Genomic DNA, 10,336 nt, shown 5'->3' with positions numbered 1-10,336 from the left:
GTACTATCAGCTGTCCTGATAAATTATTTACCAGCCACTGGCCTCCTTGCTGCACTTGGCTGGCTCGAAGCAAACACCCTCTCACATGCATGGTGCAGGGTGTGGGTGAGAATGGGGAGTCACTTACCCCCTCCAGAGGACGGCAACTGTCCCTGGCACCCCAGATGCCTTAAGTCCACCTGCCCACCAAGGGTCACCAGCGTGGCACATCACACATGTGGGATACTCTTATAAATGACTAATCGCCCCTTCTTGGACCCTGGCTTTGGGGTGGGGACGGAGGGACTGATCAGGCTAAGGGTTTCTGGAGACCAGAGGCTGAGCACTATGGGAACCAGCAGGCCTGGCCCCTGGGTAACTGTGGTTGACTTGCCCCAGGTTTCTAGGACGTGGTTTGCCCTTTGTGAAATGGGAGAATTAGACCAAGTGGCCTTCCAGGACCCTGACACCCTTTAGAGGTTTTTTTTTTTTTTTTTTTTTTTTAAAGATTTTATTTATTTATTTATTTGACAGAGAGAAATGACAAGTAGGCAGAGAGGCAGGCAGAGAGAGAGAGAGAGAGGAGGAAGCAGGCTCCCTGCTGAGCAGAGAGCCCGATGCGGGACTCGATCCCAGGACCCTGAGATCATGACCTGAGCCGAAGGCAGCGGCTCAACCACTGAGCCACCCAGGCGCCCCCCCCTTTAGAGGTTTTAAGAGTTAGGGGTAGAGCAGTGGTGAGAAAGGTCCAGAACACTTCCTACACAAATCTTCAGGGTTCCTGTTCTGTCCTACCTATCCTCTTCTTAAAGGGCCAGCACCCCGTTTCTCAGGAATCAGCATGCCTCATTTACCCTTTTCCATTTGGGGAAATCATCTCCTACTTTCCAGACTCATTTCCCAGTCCTTCCCCCATCACAGTCCTGGTCCTGTGGTAAAATTTTTTTTTTAAGATTTTATTAATTTATTTGACAGAGATGGACACAGCGGACACAGCGAGAGAGGGAATATCAGCAGGGGGGCCTGGGAGAGGGAGAAGCAGGCTTCCCACTGAGCAGGAGTGAGACTCAATCCCAGGACACAGGATTAGGATCAGGACCTGAGCTAAAGGCAGATGCTCAACTGACTGAGCCACCCAAGCGCCCCAACTCAGCATAATGTTTTTAAGATCCCAGGAGCCCAAGGCAGATGCTTAACTGACTGAGCCACCCAGGTGCCCCCTCTGCTGTGCAATTTGACCTGAGCCTCAGTGAGAAAGGACTTTGACCCAGCTTGGACCTTCCCCACGTGACAAAGGGAATGTGTCTACCTAACTCTCCCCTCCCTCTTTTACATCTTACTTGGGGTACTCAGACCCCAGAATTCCCTGTCCAAATGGTCCTGAGCTCATCAATAAGGCCTCTGTGCCTCTCAAATGCTGTCCATGCAGCCAGGGTGCACCTTACCCCTACCTCCAGCCTGACAAGTCATCAAGGGCAGCCATTGGCAGAGGGGTGAAGGTCAAGCTTAGACAGGCTGCACAGGGTCCCTAGGTGCAGGCACAAGGCTCTTTGCTATGCAGAAGAGAGTTGAAGGCAGGAAGTCAAGGGGGCCAGACTGAGAGCTGGGGTTTCCCGGCACCCCACGATCTAGTACAAGACTCCTAGGGATTCAAAATGTTTTCATTTGAACCTGGCCTTCTAAGTCATTCTGAAAGTACATTTGCCATGATAGGAGGAGAGAACACACTTTTTATTTTTTTTTATTTTTTATTTATTTATTTATTTTTTTTTTAAGATTTTATTTATTTATCTGACAGAGAGAAATCACAAGTAGACGGAGAGGCAGGCAGAGAGAGAGAGGGAAGCAGGCTCCTTGCCGAGCAGAGAGCCCGATGCGGGACTCGATCCCAGGACCCTGAGATCATGACCTGAGCCGAAGGCAGTGGCTTAACCCACTGAGCCACCCAGGCGCCCGAGAACACACTTTTTAAATTGGCTTTTAATTATGGTAAAATACATATGAAATTTACCATTAGTGGTATTTAGTACCCTCACGGTGTTGTACAGTCATCCCTTCTGGGGCCAGAACATCTCCATCATCCTGGAAGGAGACCCCATGCCCATTCACAGTCTCTTCTGATTCCCCTTCCCTCAGGCTCTGGTAACCACCAATCTGTCCCTGTAGATTTACCTATTCTCCTATTCTGGATATTTCATATAAATGGGATCATATACTGTGTGGTATTTTGGATGTCTGATTTCTTTCACTCAGCACAATGCCTTTTTTTTTTTTTTTTTTTTAAGATTTATTTGAGAGAGGGGCGCCTGGGTGGCTCAGTGGGTTAAAGCCTCTGCCTTCAGCTCAGGTCATGATCTCAGGGTTCTGGGATCGAGCCCCACATCGGGCTCTCTGCTCAGCAGGGAGCCTGCTTCCCCCTCTCTCTCTCTCTCTGACTGCCTCTCTGACTACCTGTGATCTGTCTGTCAAATAAATAAATAAAATCTTAAAAAAAAAAAAGATTTATTTGAGAGAGAGAGAGGGAGAGCGAGAGAGAGCAGGAGCAGGGGGAGGGGCTGAGGGAGAGGGAAAAGCAGACTTCCCGCTGAGCAGGAAGCCCAATGTGGGACTCAATCCCAGGACACTGGATTAGGATCGTGACCTGAGCTGTAGGCAGATGCTCAACTGACTGAGCCACCAAGGGGCCCCAACTCAGCATAATGTTTTTAAGATCCATCCACAATGTAGTGTGTGTCAGTGTTTCATTCTTTTTATGACTGAATAATATTCCTTTTTTTCTTTAAGATTTTATTTTTTTAAGTCATTTCTACACCCAACACGGGGCTTGAACTCACAATCCTGAGATCGAGAGTCGCAAGCTTGGGATGCCTGGGTGGCTCAGTCCATTGGGCATCTGCCTTTGGTCCGGTTGAGATCCCAGGGTCTTGGGATTGAGTCCCACATCCAGCTCCTTGTTTGGCAAGGAGCCTGCTTCTCCCTCTGTCTGCCTCTCCCCCTGCTTATGCTCTCCCTCTCTCTGACAAAGAATTAAATTAAAAAAAAAAAAAAAAGAATCACATGCTCTACTAACAGAACCAGTCAGGCACCCCCAAATATTCCATTTTGGGGAGCTACCCCCCATATTGTTTATCTATTCATTTGTTGATGGACATGTGGGTTGTTTCTGTCTTTTGGAGGATAGAATGTATCTTTAAAAAAAATTATTTATTTATTTGACAGAGAGAGAGAGAGACAGTGAGAGAGGGAATACAAGCAGGGGGAGTGGGAGAGGGAGAGAAGCAGGTTTCCTGCTGAGCAAGGAGCCCAATGTGGGGCTCGATCCCAGGACCCTGGGATCATGACCTGAGCCAAAGGTAGATGCTTAACGACTAAGCCACCCAGGTGCCCCGAGAATGTATCTTTTAAAGAGATCTATTTATTTATTTGAGAGAGAGAGAGAGAGAATGCACACAAGCGGGAGGGGCAGAGGGAGAGGGAGAGAGAATCCCAAGTGGTCTCCTTACTGAACACAGAGGCTGACGTAGGGCTTGATCTCACAACTCTGAAATCATGACCTGAGCCAAAATCAAGAGTTGGAGGCTCAACTGACCGCACCACTCAGGTGCTCTGAGAATATACTTCATTTAATTGTTTGTAATTTAATGTTATAACTGTTAAATATTGAGATGTATGGTATGTGGACTTCCCTTTGTATTCTTGTCCCGTATTACACAATGAAGCAAGGTTGTTCTGTTTACCATTGTGTCTGTCTCCCAAACTCAACTGCACCTTCCAAGTCTGATTTGTTTCTTTATTCCCAGCACTGGGGTGGACACCTCGTGCATATCATTAAATAATTCTTAAGCAACTGTTTTTTATCAGCCACTGTTCTAGGCATGGGGTAGTTGGGTCTAGGGGTGACCAAACAGAAAATGCTGTAAGACAACTCACTTTCGGTGGTGGGGAGGAGAGAGATAATATACAAATAAAGGCAATTAATGATCATTGCTGTATAAGGTGAGTATAGAATAGCAGGGTTAGGGGCACCTGGGTGACTCAGTGGGTTAAAGTCTCTGCCTTCAGCTCAGGTCATGATCCCAGGGTCCTGAGACCAAGCCCCTCATCAGGCTCTCTGCTCAGCTGGGAGTCTGCTTCCTCCTCTCTCTCTCTCTCTACCTGCCTCTCCCCCTACTTGAGATCTCTGTCTGTCAAATAAATAGTTAAAAAAAAAAAAAAAGAATAGCAGGTTTAGGGTAATGGAGAAGGGCTGTGTATGATGCAGGCTGGGTGATCAGGGACTATTTGTCTAAAGAAGTGATATATGAGTCGAGACACACATAGCAGAAGCCAGCCATATGATGAGCCATTCCAAGCAGAGAAAAGGGCAAGTAAGTGCAAAGGCCCTGAGGTAGGAGTGCACTTGTGGGGGGGCGTTGAGGGAAGCACAAAGGCTGGAATGGAAAAGTGAGGGAGAGAATGTCAGAAAATGAGATCTGAGAAGTGGGCAGGGCCTTCTGGGTCCGAGGAGAGAATTTGAATTTTTCTTCTGAGTGTGATGGGGAGCCATTGGAGGGACGCTGAAGTGGCTGGGATAAGTGAGGGTGGAGAGAAGTGGACAAATTCAGAATATGTTTTGGGGGCAGAGCCTGAAGATCCAACAGCAATCCAACATATGGATGGATTGGAGCAGGGCTGAGAGAGGTTGAGGTAGATTCCCAGGTTTGGGGCATGAAAAACAAACTGTGTAAGTTGCGACACATAGTGAGGAGACCTGGGGGGATCCGTAAGTTCAGTTTTTTAAAAGTGTTCAGTTTGACACCTACTACACTAAGAGTGTTGGAGCGGAGTCCAAAACCCAGAGAAGTCAGAGATGGAGATATAAATTTGAGAGACACCAGCACAGAGATGGCGTTTAAAGTATGAGGTAGGGATTGGTCAGGGGTTGAGTGCTGGGAGGAAAGAGATCATGTGCTCACACTGTGTAACTGATGAGAGCTTGATAAAGAGTTGGCTTATAAAGGTGTCCGGAGGCCCCCCTGACTGGCTCAGCCAGCGAAGCCCATGACCCTTGATCTCGGGGTTGAGTTCGAGCTGCACACTGGGTGTGGAGATTACTTAAATAAATAAATAAACTTAAAAAAAAAGAAAAAAGAAAAGGAAAAGAAGAAGACAATCTGGGTTAGTAACAGCCAGGGGCTGTTTCCATACCTTGGCTTTGGGGTCAGAGCTGTGTGGAGTGGCTACCAGAAGGGGAAGGACACAGACACTTCCCTCTGTCTCATCAGCCAACTCCATGGAAACCAGAGGGAAAGAAAACCTATAAGGCAGGTGCAACAGAAGCCTGAGAAGAAAGGCCAGGGAGGGGATTCCTGGGTGGTTCAGTCAGTTAAGAGTCTGCCTTTGGCTCAGGTAATGATCCTAGGATCCTGAATTAGTTCTGCATTGGCCTCCTAGATCAGCGGAGAGCCTGCTTCTCCCTCTGCCTGCTGCTGCTCCCCTGCTTGTGCTCTCGCTCTCTCAAATAAATAAGTCAAATCCTTAAAGAGCGAGCGAGAGAGAAATGCCTGCGAGATAGGAGGGAAAACAGGAGAAGATGGTGTCCTTGGAGACCAAGGAGCTAGTGGAAAGGAAGTCAGGGAGGAACCAGTGACTGGATTCAGCAAATGAAGTCCATCAGTGTCCTTGGACTGAAAAGGCTCAGTGGGATGGTGGGGCCAGGAGCCTTGTTAGCACTGCCAAAGAGGAACAGGAAGTGATGAAGAGAGAACACTACAGACAGCTCTTTCCAGAAGTATAGCTTTAATCCTCACCACCTCCCAAGGGAGTAGGTACTGTTTTCCCCATTTTACAGACTGAGAGAACTGGGCCTTGGAGAAGGCTGGTACCTTACTTAGGTTTTGCGCGGGATGGAACCCATGTACGCCCAATTTCAGTTGGGCCAACGGGGTTAGAGGGAGGAACTGGAGACTAGGATCCAGGAGAGGGTAGGAGAGGGTGGGAAGGAGGGGAGTCATCAAGATAGGCAGAGACCTGGGGGAAGGAGTGATCAGATATGGATTGTTGGAGGTTCCCAAAGCTGTTTAGCACCCACCCCCCTCTTTCTCTAGGTAACTATTCTTTCTTCCTGGTCAACCCAGAATGGTGAAGTAGGGCCAGAGGACAGATCTGGAGAGGGCCTGGGGGAAGAGAGTGGAAAATGTCTTTGGGGGCGTCGGTCTTGCCCTTGAACGCCACGGATCTGGCCCCTGCGGCGGGGAGCTGCTCCATACCGCAAGCTTGGATACCTCTCGAGGGCCTTTCTAGCTGCCTGGGCCCAAGGTGACCGCCTTTCAACCGCAGCTGCTCCGCTGAGCCCTGGGCGCGTTGCGTCCGTCCCTCCTCAATCTGGAAGTGCACTTGGCCGCAGACGCCTCGCGGACTTTTCCAGGGGGGGTGAGGGGAAAGCAACCTCTGGGCGTGACGCGGCCCAAGGCACACCTCTCTGAAGAGGCCTCGCTGAGCCCAGAAACTGGGAGGGAACCTGGGGCGCGCCAAGAGAGGGCTCCTGGCGCCCCCTCCAGTCTGAGCCGTAGGCTGCAGGGGTAGAATGTGGATGGACAGCTCAGAGGCCAGGGGCGTTGCTGCCCGCCGGCCTGGGCGGGGCTAGCAAGGTCCCGGAAAGATGGCTTTGGAGGACACCAGCACCAGAGGGCCAGTGGCTCAAGGACCCAGCCAGGGGCACGGCTGGGGTCAGACCTCCTGGGAATGCCGGGGACGTGGGAGCGACAAGGTGCCACGGTGGCGCCCCGAGAGTCGAACGGCACCAAGACTTGCAGCCGAGTCCAGGTAAGCCCTTTTACAAGAAGTCTGGTACCCTGAACTGACCTGAGGCGCGTCAGCGCAGGAAAGGCGGTACCCTGCCGAGCCCCGCCCCTTTCCACCCCGAGGGCGGGGCCGTAATCTTCCCTTCAGGTGCAGAGGGCGGTGCCCGACCCTGCCCCGGGGGGCCGTTCTTAGAGGCCAGGGGCAGGTCAGAGAAACGGCCGCTGTAGGCAACGCCTTGGAACCCGCGGGCGGTGACTGCCACAGGTGCCGCGCAGGGCAGTGTCCGAGCTCTGGGCATCAAAACTCCGGCGCTGGAAACTAAGCCTTCCGAGCTGCTCCCAGCCCTGGACACCGAGATCGGAGCCCTGGGTTCATCCGAAGAGCGGGGCTTCGAGGCCCCCGGGTCAGACAGCGAAGTCCGGGGCCTGCCCTAGAGCAGGACGCCGAAGTCCACAGGCCAGGAGGCAAGGTCTCCGTGCTCCCTTTAGAGCAGGGCGCGGAGATCTCTGAGCAAGAGAGCGAAGTCCCGGGTCCGTCAGCGGGGCTGGACGCAGAACGCCCCGGGCCGTCTGCAGCTGAGGGTTTTGGGAGTCTCTGGTCCGGCAACCACGACCCCGAGCCGTCTGAAGCTCGAAGCGCGGTGGTCCCGAAGCACTGTCCTCTTCAGGATCCCGAGACCTCGTCCCCGGAGTCAGACTCCGAAGGCCCCCTGCAGCATTTTCTACCGCTCCCAAAGACACCCCCCCCCCCCCAACCAGGGCCCCGAGGAGCCGCTCATGGAGACGCCCATTGAACGAGAAATACGACGCAGCTGCGAACGCGAGGAGAGCCTGCGCCGGAGCCGAGGCCTGAGCCCTCGCCGCGCAGGCCGAGAACTCGTCGAGCTGCGCGTGCGGCCAGTGCTCAGCCTGCCCGGCCCCGGCCCCGCGCTCCCGCGCGCCTTGGAGCGCGCGCGGGCGGGCGCGCAGATGCAGCGAGACATCGAGCGGGAGGCCCACCGTCAGGCGGCGCTAGCGAGCCCCGCAGCCCCAGAGCAGCGCGCCGGGCGGCAGCCGCAGCCGTTGGGTGAGCTCCGGCGATTCTTTGAAGCCGCTGGGGGACGCGGCTCCTTGCCGGCGGCTGAAGGCGGCGCGGACCTGCAGGGGCTGCCGGATCCCGGAGGCCGGCCGCGCTTGGCGGTGCAGGGTCGGTGCCCGGTGCTGGCCCGCGCCCCGCCGCGGGTCGCGCCGTCGCTGCTGGAGCAGGAGGTGCGCGAGGTGCTTGAGCGCGAGCGGGAGCTGCAGCGCCAGCGGCTCAGCGTCTACGGCACCGCCGAGTTCAAGGAGCCCGCGCCGAGCCTCACGGGTAAGCACGCGCGCTCCGACGCTGGGGTCTGTCAGGGCTCCAGCCACCCTCACCGACTGCCCAACTCCAGTGGCCCCTCTTCTGGCCCTCAAGGTACCCCCCCAGGCTCCCAGACGCCCTGCGCTCCACCCTGTACTCGGGATGGTCGACTCCCGAATCCACCTCACTAGGCTCTTGGTGAGGAAGGGAGGGGGGGTTCTAGGTGTCCTTATCGGGTTCCCTGGAACCCCTGGGTTCAGGCACTCTTGGAGCCACTTCCGCACTCTGGGTTCGCCTCCCTCCTCCCTCAGGTTGCTCCCTCCTTTCAGAATGGAGGTTTCCATGGGAAGGAGGGTAAACGCCTGTGTGTTTAAGGGGCGCGGCCGGCCTCCTTGGCCCTGGCAGCCTCCAGCTGGTGACAGGAGGGGCAACCCCGGCTGAGCGCCCCTTCCCCCGCAGCGAGCAGCGGCGACGGAAAGCTGGCGGTGATCTGGCCTCCCCGCAGAAAGGCATCTGAGAGCGGCTTGGAGCAGGTGGGAACCCCCTTTTCTCCTCTTGCTTCAAGCGCTAGTCGCTCTTCCCTCCCCTCAGCCCGGGCGCCAGGGTGCTGGGCCAGGGAAAAGTGCACCCCCGCGCCCTTCGGAAACTCACTCTAGGCTAGGGCACAAAGTTCTGGGCACGGCCCGGGAGTGACCAGGATGCGGTAGTCCCAGGGCCCAAACCGCCTCAACCTTGTGACTGGGTGTCCTTCCTGCGGTGCGCGGGTCCTTTAAAGTCAGCCTTCGGTCTGGCGTCCTCTCCCCAGGAGGAGCAGAAGACTTGATGTTCCAGCAGGCTGGGACCCCCTGCCAGACGTAACATGTACATCAGAGGAAACTGGTAGGGCTGCCCAGGTGCTCTCAGAATCCACTGAAGGCCTGGACGAAGGCCAGCGGGTCTGCACAGGACAAGATGAAATCGACCAGCCCTTCCTTGAACTTGACTTTGTGAAATTGAGCAGTCTCTTCTATAAAACTGTTAGTCCCCACTGGGGAACACTACCACTCTCAAACCGCCAGTGGAACTGTTCAGCCCTTCGCCGCCTAACTGCAAACGGAGCTGGTCTCTGCCTCCGGCCTTTGCAATTAGGGGACCAGGGTCTCCACCTCGGCTATCCTCACTCCCCAATAAAGCCCTTTCTTTCTGGGCAGTTGAAGCTGTTTTCCTCTGGGTCTTCTTCGTCTGGGCTGGGGCGGGAGCGCGCCCGGCAGAGGAAGTCCTGAGAAAGCTGCAGGAGGCGCGGGCCAGAATACAGAATGTGCCCCCTTAGTGCCCAGTTCTGGGGCTGCTGGTCTCCCCCGGCCCTGGCCGGGTCCTGGTGCCCCCTGGCGGCAGATGCGCAAACTGCGGCGTTCGGACGAATGAACTCAAGCCCTCGGTTTTTCCAGACAGCGTCAACATTTATTGGTGCCAACGGAATGCCCGGAGCTGGGCGCTGGCTAGACAGAGGTGATAAGAGGTTGTTCCTGCCCTGAGGACGTAAACAATAGCTACCCCCAAAAAATGGGGTGGTGGTATAGGTACAAGCTTCTCAACAGGGTATAGAAGGCCATATATAATCTGTCCAGCTATGGCAAACTTCACATGCCGTATAGATCCCAGACAGATATTAAGGAGAGAAATGGGGTGTGTTGTAAAATGCCTTGTTTCGACGGGCAGATGAGTGTTCCTCCATATCTACAGTACTACCAATGAGTGAACTCAGTGGCACCAGAGCTTCTGATTTCCAAAAGGTGGGGGGGCAGCGAGGAGGGAACCAAGCCTTTTTTTTTTTTTTAAGATTTTATTTATTTATTTGACAGAGAGAGATCACAAGTAGGCAGAGAGGCAGGCAGAGAGAGAGGAAGGGAAGCAGGCTCCCTGCCGAGCAGAGAGCCCAACACAGGGCTCGATCCCAGGACCCTGAGATCATGACCTGAGCCGAAGGCAGTGGCTTAACCCACTGAGCTACCCAGGCACCCCTGGAACCAAGCCTTTAAAAGAGAAATCTAGGGGAGTCAGGGTGGCTCAGACAGTTAAGCATGTGATTTGGGTTCAGGTTATAATCTGCAATCTGGAGATGGGGCTCCATGTCTGCCTCCCCCCTTGGCAGGGGAGTCTGCTTCTGCCCCTGGCCCTCCCCCTCTGCTTGTGCATTCACTCACTCTCTCTCAAATAAATAAAATCTTTAAAAAAATAAAAGAGAGGGCACCTGGGTGGCTCAGTTGGTTAA

At 54.1% G+C, this 10,336-nt stretch overlaps 1 protein-coding gene across 3 annotated transcripts; it reads left to right on the top strand.

Annotated features, from left to right (window-relative positions):
• The first annotated feature begins 5,805 nt into the window (after positions 1-5,805).
• Positions 5,806-9,274, top strand: MISP3 (MISP family member 3). 3 transcript variants are annotated; one of them, XR_014315247.1, is made up of 4 exons: positions 5,807-6,783; positions 7,521-8,106; positions 8,461-8,618; positions 8,891-9,274. XR_014315247.1 is itself a non-coding variant. In XM_082744362.1 (4 exons), exons 1-4 carry the CDS (start codon positions 6,703-6,705, stop codon positions 8,906-8,908), a joined length of 759 nt encoding a protein of 252 aa, XP_082600488.1. In that variant the 5' UTR covers positions 5,826-6,702; the 3' UTR covers positions 8,909-9,274. The 3 variants fall into 3 exon arrangements, 2 of the variants coding, with proteins under 2 accessions (XP_082600489.1, XP_082600488.1); XM_082744362.1 differs by having other exon boundaries at positions 5,826-6,783; positions 8,545-8,618; XM_082744363.1 differs by lacking the exon at positions 8,891-9,274 and having other exon boundaries at positions 5,806-6,783; positions 8,397-8,514.
• Positions 9,275-10,336: the final 1,062 nt, after the last annotated feature.

The sequence above is a fragment of the Mustela nivalis genome (genome assembly GCF_964662115.1).
Source record: "Mustela nivalis genome assembly, chromosome: 1".
NCBI lineage: Eukaryota > Metazoa > Chordata > Mammalia > Carnivora > Mustelidae > Mustela > Mustela nivalis.
This window is presented reverse-complemented; position numbering and strand designations above follow the sequence as displayed.

Coding starts and splice junctions, on each gene's coding strand:
- MISP3 (XM_082744362.1), top strand. CDS start 6,703: ATGCCGGGGACGTGGGAGCGACAAGGTGCCACGGTGGCGCCCCGAGAG. Junction 6,784..7,520: donor AGACTTGCAGCCGAGTCCAG/GTAAGCCCTTTT, acceptor CCCCCCAACCAG/GGCCCCGAGGAGCCGCTCAT. Junction 8,107..8,544: donor GCCCGCGCCGAGCCTCACGG/GTAAGCACGCGC, acceptor CTTCCCCCGCAG/CGAGCAGCGGCGACGGAAAG.